This window comes from Lucilia cuprina, chromosome 2 (genome assembly GCF_022045245.1).
Source record: "Lucilia cuprina isolate Lc7/37 chromosome 2, ASM2204524v1, whole genome shotgun sequence".
Classification (NCBI taxonomy): Eukaryota; Metazoa; Arthropoda; class Insecta; order Diptera; family Calliphoridae; genus Lucilia; species Lucilia cuprina.
This window is the reverse complement of record NC_060950.1, coordinates 26,546,103-26,573,939: the sequence shown is the minus strand read 5'-3', so window position 1 is coordinate 26,573,939 and position 27,837 is coordinate 26,546,103. Positions and strand designations below refer to the sequence as shown.

General features: G+C 34.3%; 4 protein-coding genes across 6 annotated transcripts in view; 2 read left to right on the top strand and 2 right to left on the bottom strand.

Moving 5' to 3' along the window:
* Positions 1 to 7,332, top strand: part of LOC111679171 (ATP-binding cassette sub-family G member 1) — an 18,118-nt gene extending 10,786 nt beyond the window's left edge. For all 3 annotated transcript variants that reach the window (XM_023440687.2, XM_046956512.1, XM_046956511.1), the window contains 9 exons: positions 29 to 209; positions 268 to 413; positions 2,163 to 2,401; positions 2,459 to 2,739; positions 5,907 to 6,075; positions 6,144 to 6,244; positions 6,316 to 6,471; positions 6,551 to 6,759; positions 6,824 to 7,332. In XM_023440687.2, coding sequence (XP_023296455.2) covers positions 29 to 209; positions 268 to 413; positions 2,163 to 2,401; positions 2,459 to 2,739; positions 5,907 to 6,075; positions 6,144 to 6,244; positions 6,316 to 6,471; positions 6,551 to 6,759; positions 6,824 to 6,962 — 1,621 coding nt within the window. In that variant the 3' untranslated portion in view covers positions 6,963 to 7,332. The remainder of the gene's footprint in view (positions 1 to 28; positions 210 to 267; positions 414 to 2,162; positions 2,402 to 2,458; positions 2,740 to 5,906; positions 6,076 to 6,143; positions 6,245 to 6,315; positions 6,472 to 6,550; positions 6,760 to 6,823) is intronic.
* A 51-nt stretch (positions 7,333 to 7,383) lies between these two features.
* On the bottom strand, positions 7,384 to 15,627 carry LOC124421400. Its single transcript, XM_046956513.1, has 2 exons — positions 15,373 to 15,627; positions 7,384 to 9,347 (listed from the first exon to the last, which is right to left on the bottom strand). Exon 2 carries the CDS (start codon positions 9,341 to 9,343, stop codon positions 8,213 to 8,215), a length of 1,131 nt encoding a protein of 376 aa, XP_046812469.1. The 5' UTR covers positions 9,344 to 9,347; positions 15,373 to 15,627; the 3' UTR covers positions 7,384 to 8,212.
* LOC124421398 lies at positions 7,384 to 15,761 on the bottom strand. Its single transcript, XM_046956510.1, has 2 exons — positions 15,627 to 15,761; positions 7,384 to 15,448 (listed from the first exon to the last, which is right to left on the bottom strand). The coding sequence occupies exon 2, from the start codon at positions 14,630 to 14,632 to the stop codon at positions 9,383 to 9,385; it is 5,250 nt and encodes a 1,749-aa protein (XP_046812466.1). The 5' UTR covers positions 14,633 to 15,448; positions 15,627 to 15,761; the 3' UTR covers positions 7,384 to 9,382.
* Positions 15,762 to 18,414: 2,653 nt separating this feature from the next.
* Positions 18,415 to 26,530, top strand: LOC111679177 (hepatocyte growth factor-regulated tyrosine kinase substrate). The gene is made up of 7 exons (XM_023440698.2): positions 18,415 to 18,482; positions 18,732 to 18,816; positions 18,883 to 19,147; positions 23,754 to 23,990; positions 24,053 to 24,184; positions 24,303 to 24,413; positions 24,674 to 26,530. The coding sequence occupies exons 1-7, from the start codon at positions 18,452 to 18,454 to the stop codon at positions 26,159 to 26,161; spliced, it is 2,349 nt and encodes a 782-aa protein (XP_023296466.2). The 5' UTR covers positions 18,415 to 18,451; the 3' UTR covers positions 26,162 to 26,530.
* Positions 26,531 to 27,837: the final 1,307 nt, after the last annotated feature.

Genomic DNA, 27,837 nt, shown 5'->3' with positions numbered 1-27,837 from the left:
ATTTAAACTTTTTTGTAAAATTTTTTAGGAAAATTGGTGTTACTGGCACAATTAATTTCGGCAATGCACCCAAGGCCCGAAAATTATGCTGTTACATTATGCAAGATGATCATTTTTATAGTCTATTTACCGTCGAAGAAACTATGATGCTGGCCACTAGTTTAAAAATTTCCAGTAATTGCATGAGTTTAAAGGAGAAGAAATTATTGGTGGGTAGAGAGTTGAAAAGGCGGAAAAATAAAAATAAAAAACTTATTCTGTTTACAGATTGAACAGATATTGGATAGATTGAAATTGTCCAATACCAAACATACACGTTGTGATCGTTTGTCTGGCGGTCAAATGAAACGTTTGTCAATAGCTTTAGAATTGATTGATAATCCTGCCATATTGTTTTTAGATGAACCCACCACGTAAGTGTAGTTAATATAATTTTGTTCAAAATTTTTAATTCTATTCCGATTCTATATAGAGAGTGGACCTTAACCTCAATATGGAACTTATATATTTTTGGCACTAGATCTGTGTCAACTCCGTGTAATAGTGCATCAAACAACCTTGACCTTAAATAGTCTTGTATTTCATACTTTTCTAAAGAAAACTGCTTTCAGAATAAAATATTCTTAAGACAACTAACTGTCTTGTGAAAACTTTCTTTTTAAGAAAACTGCCAGAAAAGATGACATAAGAAAACATTTTTCTATCGAAAATTGTACTGAGAAAACAGTTCTCTAAAGAAAACTTCCTTAAGAAATGTATTTTCTTAAAACACTGTCCTGAGAAGACCATCCTATAAAGAAAACTGTCTAGCAAATTCACTTGTCTAAAGAAAACTGTCTGGAGAAAACAATTTTCTTAAAAAAAACTGTCATTGAAAGATTCTGTTCTATAGAAAATTGTTTTATGCAGAAAAGAAGGTGAAAACATTCTTTTTAAGAAAAATATCCCGAGAAGACATTTTTCTAAAGGAAACTTACATCAGAAAACACTTTTCTGACGAAAACTGTCCTGAGAAGACAACCCTCTAAAGAACACTTTCATGAGAAATGTATTTTCTTAGAACACTGTCCTGAAAAGGTTATAGGATGACCTATAGAAGAAAACTGTCTTACAAATATAATTTTCTAAAGAAAACTGTCTAGAGAAAAGAATATTCTTAATAAAACTGTCTTTGAAAGTTTTTGTTCTAAAGAAAATTGTTTTGCGCAGATACTCTTTTAGAGAAAACTGTTCTGAGAATACACTTTTTTAAAGAACGTTGTTTTACGAAGACACTATTCTTAAGCAAGTTGTCTTGAGAATACACTCGTTTTTTGTAAAGAGTGCTGAACACACTTTCCTATACAATTGTTTTATTTTCTAAAGACAATTATCTAGAGAAGATACTTTTCTAAATAAAACTGCCTTGAGTAGAAACTGTTCTAAAGAAAACTGTGTGGAGAAGACACTCTTCTAAAGAAAATTGTGTGGAGAAAACACTCTTCTAAAGAAAACTGTGTGGAAAAGACACTTTTCTAAAGAAAATTGTCTTTAGAAGACACACAATTGTCTAGAGCATACACTCTTTTATTAAAAAGTATCTTAAGAAGACACTTTTCTAAAGAAAACTGCGTTGAGTAGGAACTGTTTTAAAGAAAACTGTCTGGAGAAAACACTCTTCTAAAGAAATTGTGTTGAGAAGACACTTTTCTAAATATAACTGTCTTAAGAATTTAGTTTTATTCAAAAAATTGGCATTTCTTCCGAAAACTGTTCTGATAACATACAATCTTTTGAAAGAAAACTGTCTTGTGAAAGAAAATTTTCTAAAGAACGGGAGAAAAGATACTTGTTTCAAGAAAACTGTTTTTTTTTTGTAAAGAGTACGGTTTTATAAAGACACGTTCCTACAAAATTTTTTTCTCTTTTAAAGGAAATTGTTACAAGAAAACACTCTTCTAAAGACAATTGTCAAAAGAATACACTTTTCTAAAGACAATTGTCCAGAGAAGACACTGTTCTAAAGTAATTTGTCTTTAGAAGACACTCTTTTAAAGAAACTTTCTTAAGAAAACACTCTTTTTAAGACAATTTTCTGTATAGAAAAAGATTAGATTTGGAATGATCGAAATTCGGGGATGTGTTTATAATTGAATTTTTTTGTATTTATCACCTATTTACAGAGGCCTCGACAGTTCCAGCTCATTTGATACCATTCAACTGTTACAGTTATTGGCCAATGAGGGACGTACCATTGTCTGTACTATCCATCAACCCTCCAGCAATATATACAATCTCTTCAATCAAATTTATGTTATGAGTCGAGGCCACTGCACTTATCAAGGTAGTCCCGGAAGAACTGTGGACTATTTGAAATCATTGGGTCTTGAGTGTCCGGCTTATCATAATCCAGCTGATTATTGTAAGTGGAATAGACATAAACATTTAAACATATTTAAAACTTTCGCATTTATTATAGTATTGGAATGCGTTAATGGTGATTATGGTGATTATATCGATTCTTTGGCTCAAGCGGCTCTATTACCACAATGGCGTCATGATTACTATGACGAACAGTCGGTATCGTCAACTTTACATAATGTACAAATTGTTCGAATGTCTGAGACATCGCGACAATTTGAGAATAAAAAGAGTTTATCACTTACGACTGCTGTAAATAAACATATGTATCCGCCGCCCGAATGGATGCGTTTATGGTTGCTGATCGGTCGTTGTCATGTGCAAATTTTTAGAGATTGGGTATGTATACATATTGGAAATACTGATAGAAATAAGTAAATTTTAGTTTCGTTATAAGTTTTGCACAATTTCTTATTAAAAGCAATTAAAATCTTTAATAAATCCAATTAGCACTAAAATAGTGAATTTAATTATTAGCTAGAAAACTTGAAATTAAATATAATTTGCAACTTAAAGTAGATGTTGAGGTACCTGTCAATTTGAGTTGAAAATATAATTTATTTAATTATTCACTACTAAGGGGAATTTCTAATTACAAACATTTTAAGTAAAATACTTTATGTGAAAACTGTTGTCAACCATTGCCTCTTTAATGTATTCCATAGTAAGGTTCCATCTAAGGTTTATTAACTTTGAAACTTTCTCCAACCACAACTCTTGTGATCACTTCTGATGGCCTTTTCAATAATAACTAAAAAGCCTTTAACTAAATTAAAGCGAAACCCCCATTTTCGAAATCTATGGAGATTAATCCGAGTCTAGGGGAAAGGTCTTTCCCCTAACTATTGAACCATTTGAAAAAAAACAAAAGTATATAGAAAGAGCGGACACAAAGATCTAAGGAAACGACGACTGTGAGGGAACCAAGGGGCGTAAAACAAAAGGCGCGCTTTGACTTTGAATAACGTTTAAGCGAAGATTTTAAATTATAAGGTACAGTTTCCAAAAGAACGCCTTTGGTGAATGATGTGTTATTTCGAAACCAGGAAAATTATCCTACTTTCCGATGAAAGAATCATCATGTCACTGTGACATCTGCACAAAGTCGAAAGGCAGAAAGATACTTTCGGTTTGTTCGACAAAGTTGTCTACTCTTTCACTATGAGAAGCTTCTATAAACGAATGAATGAGAAAATACTAAAGATAGGTTGAAGAAGAATGAAAATGAAGTAGAGAATTTCAGCAGATGAAGCAGAGAAAGCCGTACCTTATCCAAAAGCACAGACAGAACATTGCAAATATTCGGAGAGATCAATGGTTCTGTTAGTGGAATCTAGAGTTTCAGAGTTGTTCTCAGCAAAGCAGAAGTACATTCTGCAGAAACACAGACAGAACATGGCAAATATTTGAAAAGATCGATTGTTCTGTTAGTGGAATCTAGAGTTAGACCTTTTTCTGAAACCTGGAAATCTCCGTTTTTTAGGTTAAGATGAAGCGAAGAGTTTCAGAGTTGTACTCACCAAAGTACTTTCGCATGAAGCATATACATAACATAGCCAATATACGAAAAGATCTAGAGCAGGGATGGCAAAATTGGTACGATGGTACTTTTTTTGATACTATTTGATGTGCAAAAGTACTGTGATACTTCCGAGTCTTATTTGATACTTTCAGGGCTACAATCTCAATATACGATTATCGTTTAACCGGTAGTAAATCTGTCTGTTAAAATATATTTTTTTTGGGAACTTTCAATAAATCGTTTTGAAAAAACAAGAGAATTAGAATATGGGGATGAAAGTTTCTTTAAAATTTAAAATACTTTTTAATATTTTTTGGCACTTCTCGAAAATGCATCGAATAAAAGTTGTAGGAAACAGATGCTAAAGTACTCTATAACTTTAGTAGCTGTTCCTCTTCAATATTATTAGACAAAATGTTAAAATTGTTGAAACCCTGAGACTATGTTAGACGCTTCTATAAGATTATTCGCTGAGTTCGAATATTACTTCATATTTTCTCCATCACATCTGGAATCTGACATATTATACCCTTAGTTTTAAGAATTCTCAATTTTTGTCCCTTTTCGAGGCTTATAACTTTATAATATCATATAGGTACCAGCCCACTCGGGAGTAGTCGGTAACGAAAGAGCGAATGTAATAGCTTTAAAGGGAAGGGAGCTCAAGGCAGTTAAACTGACGAACGCAAGACCATTCGACGCAACAAAAGTTGAACTAAAAATATGGGTGAGAGAATCCCATAAGACCTCTTGGAATAATGAAACGGTGTGTAGAACCACGAAAATCTTATGGGGGCCCTGATGAGAGCAAGACAAAGAATCTCCTCAAAATGAGCAAGTCTGAAGTTAGTATGATAGTACATATTCTGTTCGGATTCAAACGTATGTAGAGCATGTGGAGAGGACAGTGAAACTCTGGAGCACCTTTTTTGTCACTGCCAGGCATTCGTCGAAATTAGATCCAAGTATCTTGGAAGTTATGTTATTCCGGAAATAACATTGCTGACTAATACTGATAGGAAGATTCTTAGGAATAAGGTTCAAGAAACTGAGTTTCTGAACACTGAAAAATTAATCATTCAGTTCCTTTTTTTCATGATAAAGAGCGCACAACAGGCCCGATTGTGGCCTAGGAGAATTTCTTCGGATTTGATGTTGTACACATCCTCCTATCAACCTAACCTAAGTACTTTGAGATCCAAAAAAATACTCTCTGAAATATTTTTTGATACTGAAACAAAATCTCTTTTTCCATCCCTGATCTAGAGTTGATACTTTTTCTGACACCTAGGTTAAGATAAAGAAGAGTTTTAGAGTTATTCTCAGCAAAGCAGAATTACCTTCCCCAGAAGCACAGACAAGACAAATATTCGAAAAGATCAATAATTCTGTTAGTGGCATTTAGAGTTGGTCCTTTTTTTGACAACTGGAAATCTTCGTTTTTCTGGGCTAAGATGAACTAGAGAGTTTCAGAGTCGTACACATCAGTGCAAAAATACTTTCTCGAGAACATGGAAAACATTCGAATAGATCGTTTACACTAGATATTAATCTTGGCAGAGTTGTCTGCTCTTTCACAACGAGAAGCTTCTAAAGCCAAATAAATCAGGATAGAACGAAAAAGCATGTCATTGGGAAATCTTTGTTTTTCTAGGCTAAAATAAAGCAAAGAGTTTTAAAGTCGTTCTGGAAATCTCCGATATTATAGGTTAAGATGAAGCTAAGAGTTTCAGAGTTGTTCTCAGCAAAGCAGAAGTACCTTCCCCAGAAGCATGACATAACATGTCAAATATTCGAAAAGATCAATAATTCTGCTAGTGGCATTTAGAGTTCATCTTTTTTCTATTACCTAGAAATTTCCGGCTAAGATTACGTAGAGAATTTCAGAGTTGTTCTTAGCAAAGCATCTAGAGTTGGTTCTTTTTTTTATCGATTTCTTTTGATCTACCAAGTTACTAAATATCTTTTTCTATATTTTTTTCAGACTCTCACCCACTTAAAACTTGTGACACATATTTTATGCGCCATTTTGATAGGTCTGCTGTTTGGCGATTCCGGTTCTAATGCCAATAAACAATTTTCGAATTTTGGTTCCTTTCTGGTGCATACATTGTATCTCTGGTATACTACCATAATGCCTGGCATTTTGAGATGTAAGTTAATGAAACAAATTGTTTAAAATATGATTATTATTAGTATTAATTTTTTATATTGATTTTAGTTCCACAAGAAATTTCCATAATTAAAAAGGAATCATTTAATAATTGGTATAAATTGAAAACCTTCTATTTGGCAACTTTAATAACATCAACACCGGTGCATGTAAGTTTCTTCTTTTTTTGAGAAATTTATTAAGTTTTAAGAAAATTTATTATTGAATCTTATTATAACAGATACTATTTTCGAGCATATATATAACTATAACATATCTAATGACCGATCAACCGTTAGAATTTGAACGTTATGTTAAAATGATATTGACCGGCATGATGATAACAATATGTGCTGATGGTATGGGTGTTTTATTGGGTACACTATTGAATCCGGTGGTAAGTATTTTGTTTAAAAACTATTATTAAAGGAAAATTTATAATTTTTTTTTTTTTTGATGGTTTATTCCAATTACAGAATGGCACTTTTGTGGGAGCAATTTTTACTTGTTTTACCTTAATCTATTCGGGTTTCTTGATTCTCCTAACGCACATGTCCGATTTTATGAGACTCATTTCGTATACATCGCCCATACGTTATAGTTTGGAAAATATGATTCTGGCCATGTATTCAAATAATCGTGCCGATACCATATGTCCCGATAATGTCTTATATTGTCATTTTAAGTAAGTTTTGTGAAAATTTTCAAAATTTGTATAATAAAATTTATTTATAACCTCCTTTTTTTAGAAATGCTGCTACTGTTTTGAAAAGTTTTGGCATGGAAAATGGTAATTTTACTATGAATTTATCGATATTGGTGGTACAACTGGTGATCTATAAATGTTGTGCCTATTTCACACTCAAACGTCAGGTTAAACGTCAATAAGCACAAAAACACACAGTCTTTAGTTTGAGTTTAGTAAATAATAAGAAAATAAATAAAAAAACAAAAACAATGGCTGTTTGGAATATGAATTTTACAAATTAGTATTAAATAATTTAAGTTAATTATATTTAAAATAATATTTACATATATTCATATATACATAATAATTTGTTTAATTTAGCATTGTATCGTTAATCATCTAGTTATAGAGCAAGGAGTTATTCAAGAAAAAAAAGAAGTGCTTTAATTAAGTGCCTAATTAAATTAAGCCTTTAATATGTATATTATGTACATAACTACATTATGTCAAGTGTCAATAAGTTCAAAGAAAAACAACAACTAATTGCCAAGATCTTAGAAAGATCCTTATACCCCCTGTTTGTGTATGTGCAAAAAAAGAAATAAAAATACCAAACTAATGTAGTTTTTTCAATAAAAAGTTTATTTATTAAATTTAACTTTACCTTAAAGATTCTTCACTGATGTTTTGTACTAAGTGGTCGCAATGGCGTTCACTTTGTAAGTAAATTTTACACAAAAAAAACTATGCAACTAGTTGCGAATAGTTATACCGTAAGCGGTTTTACTAGTTAGAATTTATCTCTACACTTTTTCAAGGATGAAAAAAGAAGTAGTTAGATAAATCCTAACGTAGTATAAAGGGAATAGAAAATAGGGTTTCAAATAAAGTTCTAAATTGAACATTGCCGGCCACCTTGCGACGACGAAGTCCGTTGCAACAAACAGAGGAGAAATAAAGGTTTTTAAATCTAGAATAAACTTATATAATATCTACAGTCTTCGTTATTATTCTTTATATAATTTGTTTTCTTTTCAATTTTTTTTTTTTTCATAATTATTATTATTTTTTTTTTCAAATTTTAAATATATCGACGAAAGGTCCAAGGACCATGGTAGATTTTTACGAAGTCTCTCGACTTTCCCCTCAGAACCGAAGTCCTGAAGGCAGATTTTTACGAAGTCTCTCGACTTTCCCCACAGAACCGAAATCCCGAAGGCAGATTTTTACGAAGTCTCTCGACTTTCCCCACAGAACCGAAGTCCCGAAGGCAGATTTTTACGAAGTCTCTCGACTTTCCCCACAGAACCGAAGTCCCGAAGGCAGATTTTTACGAAGTCTCTCGACTTTCCCCACAGAACCGAAGTCCCGAAGGCAGGTTTTTTCAGTCCTTCGACTGTACCCATGAATAAATAAGATTCACAGGTCAAATTAAATGAATTTTATTATTTTAATACGGGGATTGGCCTGAAATGACCCATCCAAACAAAGTGTATTGCGCAAGAGGAATTCCCGGGCTCGAATGGATTTTTCCTTTAATTATGGCCGAACTCAATTCGGGTCCTAACACCAGCGCGACGTTTCCCGATTGATTAAAGTTGGGATCAGCTAACTGAATCCCATCAAATAACGACAAAATTTCGGTCGAAATTGTTTCCGTGGGTGTCCGTATCCCAAGCATTTTCCTCACCGTTGCCGTTAATGTTATTTGCGGATAAGGCGCATATATTGACGCAATGGTCAAACGACTTATTTTGTCCCCGTTTAGGGTCGAAACCGGCAGCGAAAGCTGCTGAATTAAGGACTCACATACGTAGGACATTGAACAACATAAATCTATCACCGCGCGCACTAATATTCTCCTATTACCGATCAGCAAATTAACCTTTAATGTAGGAGAAAGGCTTATCACGTGTCTTACTGGCACACTAGATATCTGGGACGGTGTAGGTTTCGATCGAGCTTTGACCGTATTGCCAACGGAACACGAGGGTTTGCCTTTAGATTTAACCACCTTTTTTGATGGCCCTTTTCCCGAAGCGTGCAAAAGGGTGTGGTGACTATCGTTACAGATATTACATTTCATTGGCGATTTACAATCGTTTGCTAAATGCTTGGTCGATAAGCACCGGTAGCAATTGCGATGTAACACGACAAATCGTAGCTTCTGCTCGTGACTTAATTTTCGGAAGTGCGCACATTTATAAAGGGGATGTTTACCCTTACATTGAAGGCATTTGGACTTCGAAGATTCCGAAACTTTCGAGCCCGAGTGTTCCTCTTTCGAAGACTTTGCGATTGGTGAAGCTGCTGCTGTATCTGGACAAGCGATCATTATAGCAGGCAACTCGGATGCTAAAACAGGTGCTGGAGCAGGTGCTGAAGCAGGAGCTGGAGCAGGTGCTGTAGCAGGTGTTGACGTAGCTTGTGGAGCAGGAACTGGATCAGGTATTGGAGCAGGGGCTGGAACAGGGGCTAGATTAGCTACTGTAGCCACCTTTGATCCTTGGTCCTCCACCTCCATTACTTCCTTGTCGGATTCTAATAGCGCATCTTCCATTGCAATGGTTAAAGCGTCCATGGTACTAGGAACAAGGAAATTTATTTAATATTTTTCATTTTACAAAGTTTCATTAGTCAAAACGACTAATTTTGTGATTGGTCGCTTTATAATGCCATTTTCTGTTCGTATGTCAGCTACGCGAACGTGTTCATCACTTCCCGGATAAGTTTTAACAACTCTACCTAGTTTCCAGGAAGTTGGAGACATTTGTTCATTTTTTATAACTACTAAGTCACCAATTGTTAAATCTCTCTCTGGCCACTTCCATTTATATCTCTTGTGAAGATTTGAAAGATATTCCTCCTTCCATCGTCTACAGAAATGATGAGTTAGTGCTTTAACTTTCATGTATCGATTTATCAAACTTATTGGGGATTCAAATATAGAAGGCTCCGGCGGAGCCAAAATTGGAGATCCGATCAAAAAATGACCAGGAGTAAGAGCTGCTGGCTCATTCGGATCATTACTCATCGGACACAACGGTCTCGAATTAAGACAAGCCTCAATTCTTGCAAGAACCGTCGATAGTTCCTCAAAGGTATATTTCACGGACTTAGCTTCTTTACGGAAATGAAGTTTAAAACTTCGAACTCCCGCTTCCCATAAGCCTCCCATATGAGGAGCGCCAGCAGGAATAAATCGCCATGTTAGTCCATTAATACCATAAGTGGAACACATACGAGCACGACTTTCTGACAAAAATGTTCTAAAATCCCTTTCCAGTTCACGAGAAGCTCCCACAAAGTTCGTTCCGTTATCGGAGAACATAGTAGTAGGACAACCTCGTCTCGATATAAAACGATTAAAAGCAGCCAAGAATCTATCAGTTGACAAATCTGAAGTGACTTCTAAATGAATGGCCTTAGTCGCAAAACAGACAAAAATACAAACGTAGGCCTTTAAAGTTTGACACGATCTACTATTTAAGTTCCTTATGTCAAAAGGCCCAGCAAAGTCGACTCCAGTTGTAGTAAATGGTCTACCTATTTGAGTTCGTTCGGGGGGCAATGCTGCCATTATTTGGGTACAAGTGCGCTTACGGTCAAGAATACACCGTTTGCACCGATTAATAACAGCTCGAACTAGTGTTTTTAGTCGAGGTACCCAATATTCGATCCTTAAGATCCGGAGCATTAACTGATTTCCACCGTGAATAGAAATCGTATGTACGAACTCAATCAAAAGACGGGTAAAGCGACAAGAATATGGCAACAATATGGGATGCCGTTCCGTATAGACTAATGAAGGTGATTTTGTCAAACGACCATTAAGTCTCATAACACCCTCATTATCCAGAAATGGATTCAAAGTCAATAAAGGACTTTTCGAAGATAGAGGTCTTTTATTCAAAAGACATTGGTATTCTTCGACAAAGTTTACTTTTTGCGCCAAAATGGCCAATCGCAGTTTTACTTTCTTAACCTCAATGTTTGTCACGATGGTAGTCTCAAAAGAATTTCGATTTTTATGAGCCGGGTGAGTATTATAGAAAAATCTAAATACATAGGCTAACACTCGAATTGCCCTATCAAGAGAAGAAAATCTCTCAAGAATATCTTCATAATTCGAAAAAAATGAAGCATGAGATTTTACTGCTCGAGCCTCTAAGTCCGTATCTAATAAAGCCAAGTTTCCTAGATTCCAGGTAGTGCTCTTTTCCTGAAGCCAAATTGGTCCATGCCACCACAGATTGTTCTGTGTTAAATCAGAGGGTGAAATACCCCGACTTCCCAAGTCTGCTGGGTTGTCTTCAGATTTGACATGGTGCCAATTATGTCTTCCGACCACTTCCTGAATTTTACAAACTCTGTTGGCTACAAAGGTTGCCCATGAACAAGGGTCCTTTTTCAGCCAAGCAAGGACGATTGTAGAATCAGTCCAACAATATATTTGACATAATGGGATGTCAATTTCAAATAATACGGATTTTAAAAGATCCGTCGCAAGAACTGCACCACAGAGTTCAAGTCGTGGTAGAGAAATTGATTTGATGGGAGCTACTTTCGTTTTAGCAGTTAACAGATGGGTATAAATTTCGCCGTTAGGTCTTTCGACTCTAGCGTAAATTACACCTGCATAAGCTTTTTCAGATGCATCTGAAAAGACATGAAGCTCCACTGTAGAATTAGGTATATAATTAACCCATCTAGGAATCTGAATGTCGTTGACTTCATGATATGAAGCAGCAAATTTTTGCCATTCGGCTTCAGTAGCGGGCTTAAGGGATGCGTCCCAATCAATTTGGTCTTGCCAAACCTTTTGCATTATCATCTTAGCGACAATAATGACTGGTCCTAACCATCCAACAGGGTCAAATAATCTAGCTATTATAGATAGTACCTCTCTTTTCGTGTGACTTGATCGCATCGAAATACGATCCACATTAAAATAAAACGAGTCCGAATGAGCATTCCACTGTAACCCAAGTGTTTTTGAGCTACTTGACTCAATAAATGTCAATAGTTTGGCATCTACTAAATGCTCAACGGGTATACCAGATAAGATGGCTTTCTCATTCGAAGTCCATTTCCTTAGAACAAAACCCGCTGATGCTAAAGCCGCTATAAGTTGATCGCGAGCGATCAAAGCGGTTGGGATCTCGTGAGTCCCAGTTAATACGTCATCGACGTACATACATTTCCGAAGTATTTTCGCCGCTAGAGGGTACTCAGCTTCGGAATCTTCAGCCAATTGTACCAAGGTACGAATGGCAAGATATGGTGCACAATTAACACCGAAGGTTACAGTCTGCAACTCATACTCTTGAATTTCCTCCGTCGGAGAATCACGAAACAAAATTCGTTGAAATGGAGTATGAGACCTATCAAGTCTAATTTGCCTATACATTTGTGTTATATCACAATTAAACACAAACCTAAAAAAGCGCCATCGTAAAATCAGGAGAACGAGATCTGCCTGTAATGTGGGTCCCACAAATAAACAATCGTTAAGACTGTTGCCGTTAGACGTTTTGTTTGACGCATTGAAAACCACACGTAATTTTGTGGTCTTTCTGTCCAATTTTATAACTGGATGATGAGGCAGATAGCAAGAAGAATAAGGAGAGTATTTAACTAGACGCATATGGTCTAAAGTTAAATATTCCCTAACGACGTCATCATACATATTCTTGATGTCAGGATTTCTTAAGAGAGCGGATTCTGTCCGTATAAATTGTGCCCTAACATTCTGTTTAGACTGACCTAAAGTTAACGTATCAGGAAATTCAGGTTTAAATGGTAATGTTACCACATATCTACCATCAGAGTCCCTACGAGTAGTTTTCCTATAATTGTCCTCACACATACGATCATGTGCTGACATAAGTTTCCGTTTAGGAGGTTCCTCTATTTCCCAAAATCTAAGTAAGGTACTATTTATATTATCTTCTTCAGAAAATTCAACTCTAGTGCTGTATACCTGAATTGAAGACTGAGGAACTGGACCAGTAATAATCCAGCCGAAAATAGTTTTCTGAGCCACTAATGTCCCTAAAACCTTTCTAACTGAACCCATTATAATTTGTGGATATAAATCTGCCCCTAAGAGTAGATCTACTGGTTTAGAATCAAATAAGTTTGTATCCGCTAAACGTATATTTGGCAAATCATTTCGATACTCATTCGATATAACAAATGAGGGTAAATCACCAGAGATCGTTGGCAAAACGAGAGCTACTGTACTCAAAACCATTGAAGAGTCCAAGGGCGTGCCAATATAAATGGAACACGATTTCCTTGATGTTACAGAATTCGCCTGGTTGATACCAGATATTTGAGCATTCGTCGATTGCGTCAAAATTTTTAAGCGATTCTGTACTCTTTCGGAAATAAATGATGATTCCGAAGCAGGGTCAATGAGAGCACGAGCTGGGTACGTCATACCCTGGTGATGAATATTCACCATCGCTGTCCCTAACAATACGGTTTGGTTTTGCGAAGTATAAAACGCCTGTCGATTAATAGTAGACGAAGAGCTAGAGCTGTTAGGAGTTGCTACTTGAGAAGATTCTGTGGGTATAGATGGAGCAGCTTGTGATATTGCACTTGTACTCGCACCCGCATTAGAAGTTCTAGAACTTCCATTTGAATCTTCTGAAGTAGGCACATTTCTATGTAACATAGTATTGTGCTTCTTTTTACAAATAGAACAACAATGCTGACTCTTACACTCTTTTACTTCATGTGTTCGTGACAAACAATTAATACAATAATGATGTTTCTTAACAGTCGAGAATCTGTCCATGACCGAAAGCTTCTTAAATCTCTTACAATCCCGTAGAAAATGACCTTGGTTCTTGCATAAAATACAAGAAAAGGAAGAAGATGAAGTGGTATGGTGCGCCTTCACCTTTGGAGTCGATAATCTTTTAGTTTGTGGAACTTCCCTTATGTCACGTAGACATTCTAAGGTCTGAATTCTTTCTGTCAGAAATGCATCTAAATCTTTCCATAAAGACAATACGAATTTGTCTTTTATACTTTGTTCCCATAAGGTAACAGAGTTATCGGGAAGTCGTTGAATACAAAGGAAAACAATTATCGGATCCCAATTTTCCGTCGAAACGTTATATATTGATAATGCCGAAAGACAACTGTTTATACCCCTTTGTATGGTCTTGAGACCTTCAGAAGTTTCCTTTTCAATAATAGGGAGATTAAAAAGAGATTTAAGTTGGTTGTTAACCAACATACGTGGATTTTCATAAGCCGCCCTAAGGCTATTCCACGCCATATCAAATCCTAAATGTGAAATAGGATATTTAGCAACTATTTCCTTTGCATCACCACTAGTCTTACGTATAAGATGACACATTCTTTCTACGTTGGTGAGACGAGTATTATTCACGTATAGAACCGTAAATAGATCCCTAAAGGCAGGCCAAGAGAGATAATCCCCGTCAAAAGTCTCAACATCACATGGCGGTACTACTAAACTGTGGTGAGTTTCTGTACTGTTCTGGCTAACTACCGGTGAATCACTAGTCTTTTGAGCTTGGGCATACATATGCAGTCGTTCTTTAATATTCGACAAACAGTTAACAAACGCATTATAAGTTGTCTGATATTTCGATGAAACGACATCTATCTCATCAGGATCCGTCGTGTCCGAAGTAGATAAATAGTCTAGACAAGTCTGATAAGTTGATTTAACCTCGTTCATTAAAATTTTCAATTCATCGGAATGAACCTCCAAGCTAAAAACAGTAAGTCTTTCTTCCCTAAGATTGTTCATGTTAGCTTCAAAGCTTATGAGAGCATCAGAAGCTCTAATAAAGCGATCAAGAGCTGACGGAGACATAGTCATTTTAATTTAAATACGATTAACAAAAAATAAACTTAATAATTCAATTGCAATTTAATTTTATCTTTATTTAAAAGACTAGAATTTATCGCGATTTAGTATTGCGTAACGTATTTAAATTGCACAAAAGAAAACAAATAATTTAATAAAAATTGCAAATTTGATACAAATTTTATTAAAAATTGTGAAAAAATATTTAAATAATAACCAAATTTAATATTAGTCAAACTGACCGACCGTAGGGTAACAACTCAAAACGGAAGAAGAAGCAGATTATTGTATATAAAGATTATGTACAAGGTACATAAACACAATATTCTTTATTTATTTCACTTCTTCTTTGTTTTATTTGTTACTATCTTTATTATTATTTTTTATTTGTTATTATTTAATTAATATTCTTTAACACGCGATGTTATTAAAATTATTTTTCGCACTTTCTTTAAATAAAAATTTATTTTCTTTTGTTTTTTCTTTTTTAATTTTTATTTTCAATATGTCTGTCCATCTATGTAAACAAACGCACGGTAGATCTATTTAGCACTGACAAAAAGGGTAGTCACTACTGTCAAACAAAAACAAAAAAAAAACAGTTGGCAAAGCGATCAATCACAAGTACACAATATTTCTGTGTATGTGTAAATAAATTTAATAAACAAATTTTTATTTAGTTTATCTTTATTCTTTTTGCACTTTTTCTTTTTTCTTTTTGTTCTAACACTTGAAATTTATTTTTTACGCACCTTAATTTTCCAAAAATTTTATTTAAAAAAACGGATGGTTTTAATGGTGGTGATATTCCTTGTAGAAAATGGCGATCTTATAGAAAATAAAACAAATAATAATATTATTCCAAATGCTCGAACAATAAGAATTCCGGCTTCCAAAATCCGGCTCGATTGGACCAAATGTTTGTGTATGTGCAAAAAAAGAAATAAAAATACCAAACTAATGTAGTTTTTTCAATAAAAAGTTTATTTATTAAATTTAACTTTACCTTAAAGATTCTTCACTGATGTTTTGTACTAAGTGGTCGCAATGGCGTTCACTTTGTAAGTAAATTTTACACAAAAAAAACTATGCAACTAGTTGCGAATAGTTATACCGTAAGCGGTTTTACTAGTTAGAATTTATCTCTACACTTTTTCAAGGATGAAAAAAGAAGTAGTTAGATAAATCCTAACGTAGTATAAAGGGAATAGAAAATAGGGTTTCAAATAAAGTTCTAAATTGAACACCCCCAATATCTACTCTTTTACAGCTATTAATTTACCAGGTGTTTTTCACTTTACTCCTTAAAACAGAGTTTGAAATCTCTATTTTTTTTTAACTCTTAGTACAAGGTTTATTTAAAATTTATTTTTTTTTAATATATTATTATCTATTTTTAAGTAACTTTATTCAAATAATAATGGTGTGATAATGTTTTAAGTTATATCTATCTAATTTTTTTTATTAGTTTTTATTGTACTTATGAAGTAAAAAAAAAATATAAAACAAAATATTAAACAAATCGAATAAATTATATTTATAAAAAAAATTTTTAAAATTTAAAAATTTATTAAAGATTTACTGAAGATTTTTTTGAAAATAAACACACAGAAAAAAATTGTCAACATAATTACTATGCCCAGTTTAAGAATAATTAAAGTTGAATTGAAATTTTCTCCGTTTGGCAACTTTGGTATTCTGCATTTCGATTCGATTTTCCGCCACATAAACAATAGGATTCTATAGTTGAAACGAAAAGTCGACTTTTCGACTTTTTGCATTTAGTTAAAAGTCGACTTTTCGATCATACCTCAGCTAGGTAGCCTGAAGGAAGATTTGATTTCAAATCTTTCATTGTGAAAGTTACCACTCAGTGTAAACATTTGCTACACCTACACTTGAGTGTTTCTCGGGTACTGAATTCCTAGCAGTAACTCCGATATGAATGCGTCTGTCGAAGTGAGGTTTCGCAACGGAAAATTCTCATTGGCATCGTTCTCATTGCTCCCGTGATCAGGATTGCAATATTTCGTAAGGTATGTTTGATGGCTGCACAAAGAGGAGCGTTTTCAAATGCCTGCCACCATATGATAACACCAGGGAATAATGTGGGCTCTTTGTTTGGAATATTCATATTCCAGTATAGTTTAGTGTCAAGGATATCTCCAAGGTATTTCGCATGATCAGCGCGATTGAGCTTTATTCTGCTTAATTTGTTTAGCAATTGTAAAAAGGACAAATTCAGTTTTCAACGGATTAATACTAAGGCCACAGGAAACACTCCACTTGCTGTGCAAGTTAAGAGCAGATTCTATGCAATTGGATATGATATTTAAGAATTTGCCTGATGCCACTTCCTCTCCATCAGCATTAGCGACAGTCTTAATTCTCCTTTTATCTAGCTCATTTAGTAGGGAGTTCATAGCCACTTTCCAGAGTAAGGAAGATAGGACTCCCCTTTGTGGTGTGCCACGACTGGCAAGTCTTGTGATATTGAATCTGCTCATTTCTCAGAGGTAATCCATCAAGTGCGTCTACAAAGGCATTGGCAACAAGAAAGTACTCATTGTACGCTAGTGAACATCCTAAGAATCACTTTCTTAACTTTGCCCGTCTGTTCGTCCTTGTGTCAACGCTACACATCGTAATGTCTAAGATAATTCTATGAAATGCTGAAATTCGTCCATTAGTTTAAATAGCTCCAGTTCCTGTTTCAAAAGGACATTCAAAGTGAAATGATATTTTTTTTTTCAAATTCAAACACATTTACTCATTTCTAATGTTATTTTGTCATTCTTGATACAGACGCAATTATTACAAGTGATCGAAAAGTATACCCATATAGTAGTATATAGGCGAAACTAATTGTCAAGGACCTAAGTCCCCTGTCAAAGACCTAACTGGTGAAAATGTATTTGTAGGATTCTATAGTTGAAAAGTCGACTTTTTGCATTTTATGAAAAGTCAACTTTTTGCATTTAGTTAAAGTCGATTTTTCGACTTTTTTCAATTAATTAAAAGTCAATTTTTCGACTTTTAATATTTTATAAATAGTCGACTTTTCGCCTTTTTCGACTTTTCGACTTTTTTCGACTTTTTTGACTTATTTCGACTTTTTCCGACTTTTTTTCTACTTTTCGACTTATTTCGACTATTTTCGACTGTTCGACTTTTTCCGACTTTTCGACTATTTTTCCGACTTTTCGACTTTTTGGGACTTTCTCCGACTTTTCGACTTTTTGGGACTTTTTCCGACTTTCGACTATATTCGACTTTTTTCGACTTTTTCCTACTTTTTTCGACTTTTATTTACAAAGTAGAATTTTCGACTTTTTTCATAGACGATAGTCGAGTTATTGACTTTTTTGGAACAAAATAGTCGACTTCGACTTTTTTCGACAAAAAGTCGATTGTTCGATTATTCGAAAGTCAATTTATAGAACCCTATTCTGGATTGTCAAACACCAATGTATTTTTCGTATCTCCATGTTTGTAGCAAACACTTTTTTGTTTGAAATGCTACCAGAAAAAAAAACGAAGTAAATGTGCTCGTACACCCTATGGGTTGCCAGATTTGACGAACAGGGTGTTTCGCATAAAACCCATACTCAAATCAACCGCTGTGATCCAACTTGACATTTCAGTCTAATTTGAATGACAGCTGCAATTTTTTTCCTTCGGTCGCATACAAATACAAAAAAAACGAGAAAAGTTGCAGTGCAAAAGTGAAAAAAAATTATTAATCAATTAAAAATTAACTAGAATTCTCGAAAAATAATAAAAAATAAAACTCGTATAAGTGTAATAGAATAGAAAAACAATAATTTAAAAATGTTTCGCACAGCTTTTGATAAAAATTTAGGTAAAATGTTCACAATCACAGACAAGAGAAGAAGAAAAACAATAAAAGAATTTTTAATGTTTTTGTTGCAAAATTTGCAAATATCTATAGTAAATGTAAAATAAAAGAAAGTGACTCATCAATTAAAAGAAAATTTGTTCATTTGATACTCACAAAACATAATAAACAATTAATTTATTGTTAAATGTAATTGAACAAAAGAAACCCGTTTTTTAATTGATAAAATTTTCTTTGTTAAATATTCTATAGATACTGCCACCAGCCACTTGCTACTGGAGCCAGAATGGCCTTCTATTATTTTGATATGCGATGCCATCAATCAAAAGGATACAACGTAATTTCAATAAAATTATAAAATTTTACACATTTTTATTTATTTTTAATAATTTTAAAATTTTAGTCCAAAGGCCGCTTTTGCAGCCATAAAAAAGAAAATGAATTCTACAAATCCTCATACGGCTTACTACGCCCTATTGGTTTTGGAAAGTGTTGTTAAGAATTGTGGTGCTCCCATGCACGATGAGGTTTTTACCAAAGAAAATTGCACAATGTTTAGTCAATATTTGGAATCGACTACTCATGAAAATGTTCGTGGTAAAATGCTGGAATTGGTGCAAACCTGGGCTTATGCGTTTCGCAATTCGGATAAATATCAAGCTATTAAGGTGAGTTCTAGATATTGAGAGAGTTTGGTAAATGAAGTAGACATTGTATTTAGGATATTCTTAATTGATAGTAGATCGTTTTATGAGCTCAATTTTCATGTCTTCATGTTTATAATCTTAAGTAATTTTAGTATAAATGTTGAGCGGGTATTTACCTATCTTTATTGAAAAAAAGAAAAAACAAGACAACCCAGCAGTTAGTGGGGAAATAGTAACAAACTTGATAAAGATAATCTTCATTCTTTGGTTGAACCTGGTTTAATATAGGTTTCGTGTTTTTCAGTTATCAGAAAAGTTACTTATTATCTTAGTTTGACTGAGTGTAATTGGCCAATTAAACTCAAGTTATAAGTGAGAAAACACAATTAATAAAAACAATAAAACAATGATTTCGGAAGAACAAAAACATAATATTTGAGGTAAATTGCAATTTTCTGATTTGTTTTGTTTTATTAATTAGTGTTTTAAATGTTTATTTAACAATTTTTTAAAATTTTCCATTTTACAAATGTATTGTTTGCAAAAAACAGCTGTTCATTGTTTATGTATTTGAGTGAAAAGTTGGCAATACTAACAAAGTTAACTGAGCTTAAATCTAAAACTGAAAAACACAATCATCGGTTAAAGTCCTCCTAAATTTGTTCCGAGTTTAATCTAACAGCAAGTTAAGCCTAGTTTAACCGAGGAGTAAGAAACCCGCCCTTAGTATATTGAGAACTGTCTCTGCTCTCGCTTACAAAGGAGAAATAGAAGTGACAACTGTTTTCTCTCTCGTTTACAAGGTGTGTTTGAAATCTATCTAATTAGTCCAAATTTTTATGAAAATAAAACGAAATAAAGTTTTTAAAGTTTTATAAGTTGTAGAACTTTTTTTAACCATAGGTTTATCTCGTAAAAGGTTAAAAGGGGTTTATTGTATTAAAGATAATTTGGTGGCAAACAATATTAAGGTCCTGTTAACGGTTTACTCGTTAGCATCTCTTAAAAAAGATTCATTAATATTCTTACGTTGTTAAAAAAAGTATTATTCGATAAAATGAGAAATTAGTAAAAAAGTTACAAAAGATCCCTCTGTGTTGCAGAGAAGGGCAGACTCGTTGCCAACCAAAGAGAGATATGATCATTCACTTTAAACTCATTAATAAGCTTAGGTCAATACAATCATTAAGATTTCATGGTTGCAGATGAGAAGATATTTGTTTGCATGTATAATTATCTTCCACTAACCTTGTAGATAGTAATGTTGTTTTTTTTTGTAAAGTCTTTGCTTAATTATTGATAACTGGTCGACGGGAGATGAGTTGACGTCATGGATGTCTTTAATGTAAGGGTGAAAGTTTTGAAAGACATGTAAATAGAAGGAAAAAAGGCTGTCGAAGCCTCTACCTTAAATCTTGGGGTTCTGATTTAGTTTTAAGTTCTTTGGAGACATATAAAAGGGCCGAGTAGCTTTCAGTTAATTGTTTAAAGGTTTTTCCAAAAAAAGTTATTGAGTCAAGCAGTTTTACGTCATAGATCCAAGTCACTGCTGCTTAATCTCCGAATAGTGCTTTTAAACATTCTCGTAAGGAGACCATTAGCACCCCAACAAAAAAAGTGTTGAAAAATATGTTGCATTTTCATTACAACTAGTGACGCGAAGTGCTTCAAATTCGGGTGAAAAACCTATGAATTTTACATTAGCGTGTCATTTTATGGATGTTGTTCATTTTTGGCAACTCTGAACTACATCTAATCTTAGTTTAAGAAGCAGTTAAAATCCGATATTTGGATGTCAAAAATGAAACACATTCTCTTAATGACAAGCTTATGTAAATTACACTAGTCTTTCACCAAACCTTGAAGTACTTCAAATATGTTATTTGTAATGACTTTTCTGCATCTCTTTTCTTAATTTTAACTGGGTTTTCATTTGTAGAGAAATATTTGGTTTATAAAAGTGAATAGAATATAATCGCATTTTTAGATGTGATTAAGATGTAGTTTGTAGTTTAGTTTAGTTTAAAAGGGTTGTATATCAATGTATACATCCACTCGGAGATCCAAAAGTCCATTGTCTTTAATAAAGAACAAGAAAAAAACAAAAGAAGACAGATAAGAAGAGAGATGAAAAGAGTGAGATTTTCCCTCCAAAAAGAGAACAGAAAAGGGAAGTAGTCATGGAAGGGTAATTCTTAATTGTCTGTTATCTGAAAATCCAAAAAATTTCCCTAATGAAGACCATAATGTCGCCTAGGTAGCACCCTGCTACATCTCCTAGTTCATAGTGGAAACCTTTACCTAGCCATTTCAGTCTCAGACTCTGTAATCAGGGACAGTGTCATAAAATATGTCCTGTACTGTCATAGTTTCTCTTCGTCCTCAAACAACCTGCAGAAATCTTGTGTGTTACCGACCCCATTACCCCTAAAGGCTCCAATTGAGCAGTGTCCGGTTATTATCCCTACTAAAATCCTAATACTCTTCCTGTCCAGTCCTAATAGCATTCTTGTTGCTTTTGAATTTAACTTCGGCCATAGTGTCCTAGAAACCCTACAATCCAGTCCACTGTACCAAGACTGGTTGGTGGAGTTTTTGAAATATTCGGATATTAGCCTATATTAAGCCTTGTTCTGTATGTCTGTATGTTAGTTGAAATCGGTATTTAGAGGACCCCATATATCGGCGAGATCCAAATCTTCAATAATTCTGTTAGACATACTTTCGGAAAGATCGCTATTTAAAATCAGCAAAATCGGTCCATAAATAACGGAGATATGAGTAAAAATCTGATACAACCTCTGAAAATTTCATCAAAAACTGAGATTTTTTATTCATGCTCAAACAGAAATTGCAAAAAACAAAAACAGAATACATAATCATACGGTAAATTTTGTTATTGTACTCTGTTTATAAAAACAAGACAAAGCGAGAGCAGCAGAGCAAGAACAAGACAAAGCGAGAGCAGCAGAGCAAGAGTAACAGAGCGAGAGCAAAGGGAACTTTTTGGTACTTTTTCATTTTTCAAAAGGTACTTTTTGAATATTTTATAATATTGAACCTAGGTACATGAAATTAAGTATGTAGATTCGGAATTAGGTGAGAACACATAAAATGGAACTTTTTGGTACTTTTTCGTTTTTCAAAAGGTACTTTTTGAGTTTTCTATAATAATGAACCCAGAAACATGAAATTAAGTATGTAGAGTCGGAATTAGGTAAGAACCGAAAAGAGTTTTTGATACCGACTTTTTTTAACACACCATGGGCAAGGGTTTATAAGATTCGGCACAGACGAATATAGAACTTTTACTTGTTTTTACTAATCTACTCCTTGTAAACAAGATTCTATTGCAGAGTGAAAATCTTTTCCAATTCAAGAGATAGGTAATTTACTTTAGAAACGTTCAAGAAATGATAAATCTATTACGTCGACGAAGAAGGTGAAAAGCTAAGAAAGGTTAGAAATCTTCAGCCCGTTGTTGCATTCTGACATGCTACGTTCATAATGCTAAAGTACTCCATTCAGAAGTAAATCAAAATCACATGTATTAAGGAGGGTTTTTTACTCATCAGTTAGACTAGGTTTAACTTGCTGTTAGATTAAACTCGGAATAAATTTAGGCAGACTTTAACCGATAATTGTGTTTTCAGGGCAGGTTTCTTACTCATCAGTTAAACTAGGCTTAACTTGCTGTTAGATTAAACTCGGAACATTCTTAGGAGGACTTTAACCGATAATTGTGTTTTTCTGTTTTAGATTTAAGTTCAGTTAACTTTGTTAGTATTGCCAAGTTTTCACACAAAAACATAAACAATGAACAGCTGTTTTTGCAAACATTACTTTTGTAAAATGGAAAATTTTGGAAAAATGTTAAATAAACATTTAAAACAATAATTAATGAAACAAAACAAAATCAGAAAACTGGAATTTACTTAAAATATTAAGTTTTTGTTCTTTCGAAATCATTGTTTTATTGTTTTTGTTAATTATGTTTTCTCACTTATAACTTGAGTTTAATTGGCCAATTACACTCAGTTAAACTAAGATATTAAGTAACTTTACTGATAACTGAAAAACACGAAACATATATTAAACCAGGTTTAACAAAAAAATGAAGTTTATCTTTATCAGAAAAACTAGCCCTTAATGTTTAAAACGATATCTGTCATCATGACTTTTATTTTCACCACAGACTGTAAGACTGGAGCTGAAACTTATCTCGCAAATTTGGGGGAATTCACTTCTCAGGGGACTTTTAAGGCAAAGGTGTTCTTTCTTTTTTCTAGTAATTTAAATCAGTCTCATTTATGTGCAAGTATTTCTAGAATAATTTGTTAAATGTATTGTAGAAGCACATAATAACATGACAGACAATGCTTTAGGGGTTGTAAACAAGTTTGTTAATTTAATTAATAAATTTTTATAGCACAAAAAAGTGATACATGTAAATATACAATTTAAAAACAAACTTTACTTGTACAACTTTTACTTTTTATTAATTTTAACAAAAAATCCATTTATAATGAGTTCCGAAGAAGAAGATTTTATTGTAGATGATGTATCAGAAGAGGTTGTTATATATTGAAGTGTGTAATAAGTTCGGTTTTTATATATTTCATTTTAGGATACTATGACTATTTTAAAAACAAAAGGTCATCAATTTCCCGAACTAAAAGAAGCCGATGCCATGTTTACCATGGACACTGCACCCAATTGGACGGATGGTAAAAAATGTCATCGTTGTCGTGATGATTTTTCATTTACTAATCGCAAACATCATTGCCGCAATTGTGGTCAAGTGTTTTGCGGTCAATGCACTAGTAAACAGTGTCCTTTACCTAAATTTGGTATTGAAAAAGAGGTATGTGTGCAGGTAGTTTGTTTGTGGGTGAATTACTGATAATTTTTGTTGCTTTGTTTAAGGTACGTGTTTGTGACGGATGTTTTGCTCAATTGCAACGTCCCACTACGGTTAAAGCAACTACTGTACGCACTGCTACTGAGAGTGATTTGCCTGCAGAGTATTTAAATAGTTCATTGGCCCAGCAAGTACAGGTGAGTTATTTACTTTAATTTTGTTTGTTTATTTTTGTTGTTTTTTTTTTGATTTTGTTGCTCTCTTTGTTTTATTTTATTTGGAAATTGTGTTAATTTCATTTTGATTTGTTTACAGACACCTCCCCGTAAAACGGAGCAAGAATTGAAAGAGGAAGAAGAACTACAATTGGCTTTGGCATTGAGTCAGTCCGAAGCAGAAAGTAAAAAACAACAGCAGCAACAACAAGTATGTATTTAATTTGTGTTAAGTATGCGAACACGCTACACTTGTGAAAAAGACAAATCAACTAACTAAATAACTTGCTTTCAAATTAGCGGACTTTAAATTCGTTGTTGCCGTATCACACATTCTCTTTAAACACTTTTATCTTATCTCTAGCATATGCAATGAAAACAAAGCAAATTATGTTTTATTTTGCTTTAATAAAAAAATCAATTATATTTCATTTCTTTTCTTTATTTAAAAAAAATTTTTGTTTTTCTCAGTCTTTAACAGCCACTGCTTATCGCTTGCAACAACGTACACCCAGTCCCGAGGCACCACCAGTACCTAAGGAACCCCAAACAGAAGAAACCAATCCCGATTTGGCAAAATATTTAAATCGTTCATATTGGGAACAGCGCAAAGTTAGTGATTCACCTATGGCTAGTCCATCGGCTCCCAGTCCCATGCCACCAACACCACAACCGCAGCAGCAGCAAATGCCTTTAAGCGCTAATGATTTTCGTCCCAAGACAACAGATGAACAAAAAATTGATGAATTTGCTGCCAATATGAGAACGCAAGTTGAGATCTTTGTGAATCGCATGAAATCGAATTCAAGTCGTGGACGCAGCATTTCCAATGACAGTTCAGTGCAGACTCTCTTTATGACCCTAACAGGTCTGCACTCGCAGCAGTTGTCCTACATTAAAGAATTGGATGATAAACGCATGTGGTACGAACAATTGCAAGATAAATTAGTGCAAATCAAAGATTCTCGTGCCGCACTGGATGATTTACGCAACGAACATGCCGATAAACTAAGACGCATGGCCGAGGAACAAGAACGCCAGCGTCAAATACAAATGGCCCAGAAATTGGAGATAATGCGCAAAAAGAAACAGGAATATCTGCAATATCAAAGACAATTGGCTTTGCATCGCATACAGGAGCAGGAACGTGAAATGCAAATGCGTCAAGAGCAACAAATGGCTCAATATCGCATGAATCAAACTGCATTTAATTTTATGCCCAATATGGCGGGAATGCCACCACAAGGTTCAACCTTACCACAAATGCCTGGTGTCTATAATCCTTACTCACCTAGTCACACTACGGCTGGGGCTGGAGCAGTTGGTATGCCGCCTTATACCACACAAGCTGGTATGGCAGGTGTTTTGCCTGGCATGTATACTCATGCTGCCGCAATGCCAGGGCAACCACAGCCACCACAGCAAATGATGATGCAGCAACCACCAATAAATCAACAGCAGCAGCAGCAAATGGGAAATCCTATGAATATGATGGGAAGAGCTCCACAAATGCCAGATCAACAGCAGGTAACTGCTTCACCACATCAACAGCCACCCACAACACAACAACAACAGCCACAGCAACACATGTTACCACCACCACCACAGCAGCAACCACAATTAGCTCATGTAATGTTGCAACAACAAGTTATGCACGGTCAATCTCCACTACCCAATATTGGCAGTCCCGCTAATCAGAATGCAGCAGCAGTACCACCACATCAGCAACACCAACAACAGCAACACCAACAACAAGTTGCTCCCACAACTATGGTACAAGCTCCTCCACCACCGGCACCCCAAAACCAGGCAGCTGCTCCCACTATTCCTACACCACAAGCCTCATCCCAAATTCAAGCTGTACAATCAGCCCCTGCTCCTCCACAAAACGAACCCGAACCAGCTGCTCCACCAGCAGTAGAAGAACCTGCTACCGCTGAATTAATAAGTTTCGATTAAATTATTTAAAATTCTAGATATTTACTATTTACACACAATAATTTTTTTAATTAAAAATTTAGTTTGATTTTTTTATTGTTTTGTTTGCTTTGATTTTAATTTAATGCTTATTTTTTATCATTCCTTTCTATTGTTAAAAATGTATGTTTAAAAGAAATTAAGATGGATTTCATTCATACATTTGATTTATACTTGTATTATCATTATACTCTTTTATTTGTTCTTTAAACTATTATTACTCTACGATTACATTATTCATACAAACATATATATTATTACTAAGTAAAAAAAACGCTAAAACAAATAGTAGTACTGAAACATATTATTGCAATTGTTTTATTAAATAAAATTTATATTACTCCAATTAAATAAAAATGTTTATTCTATTAATATTACAGCAAATTTGCAAATTAATATTACAGCAAATTTATAAACCCTGATGAGCAAATTTGTCTTTATAATGTTGTGTTTTTTCCAATAATTTAATTGTAGACAGATCATCCAGATGTACATGCTTCAATTTCCAGTTATCAAAATTTTTTAAAATCTGAGCAGACCCATAAAGTTCATGCTGGATAAGGGCTTTACAGCCTGAAACGGGACACCAACTAATGTGTCAATGTCCCCTTTGTGAAGGCGAAAACAAGTTTTTGCCAGTTTGTTTGCTTTTCTAATTCCGGGAATATTAGAGTGACTGGGTACCCAGAGAAGTTCTAGGCACGAACGGTTTGCCATCTCGTCAAGGACACATGACGTTCGCCAACAAGTCTGGATGTAGTGTGTTGTGTGGAAGTTGTGTAACCTTGTCGGTTTGGCCATCAAGTCGGCGGGCAGCCTGTGCATAAATGTAAAAAGCGCTTGAGTTAGCGTGTTACGAATCGCACCTGTGATCATTAGATCAAAAGATCGCATTATTCCTTCAGTATACTACCTACCAAACTAGTGTTCCATATATTAGAAAAGGCTTTATAACCATGTCAAAGATTTAGTAATTCCCCAGTTCTTACCAATGGCTTGCCTACATGCGTACATCGCTATAGATGCCTTAGAGGCTCTTGATTTGATATACAGATTCTATAGTAGTTTAGAATCAAGAATGGATACATTAGAATTTTGCACTATCAGAGGTTTTAAGCTGTACCCCTTCTAGGCGAGGAAGATGGAAAGAGTGAATATTGTATCTAATCGATAATAAAAATAAGTTCGCTCTTCCCTTGATTGACATTCACTGTTGTAGCTTCATTGTGAGATTGTGGTTAAATGCTTGTCGAGATTGTATATGCGCATAGAATCAAGCTACATGAGTTAATGGCAACATTTTATAGGAGAGGCGATAATACGATTCGCCATTCTGTAAACTGTGTAATTTCCAATGGTAGAAATTATGACTCGATTAGTCAAAAGCCTACTAATAAACTGGATATGGCTAGAGCAGGTCATCTTCGACAGTACTTATTGAAGAAGAGCTCTAGCCGACCTGCATGCCTGTCTAGCAGCCAGTGTTTTATTATAACAGCTGTCAATCTTCATATATCCTTCGTATTTCGGGTTGTAATATGTCTTGCGCGTTTCTTATTAAAAGAAATTGTCCCCTTAACATGTACCTTAGTTATTCAATCTATTTTCAGCCTTTTTCAAAAAGGATACTGCTTTTGATAAACTCTAACGGAGTTACT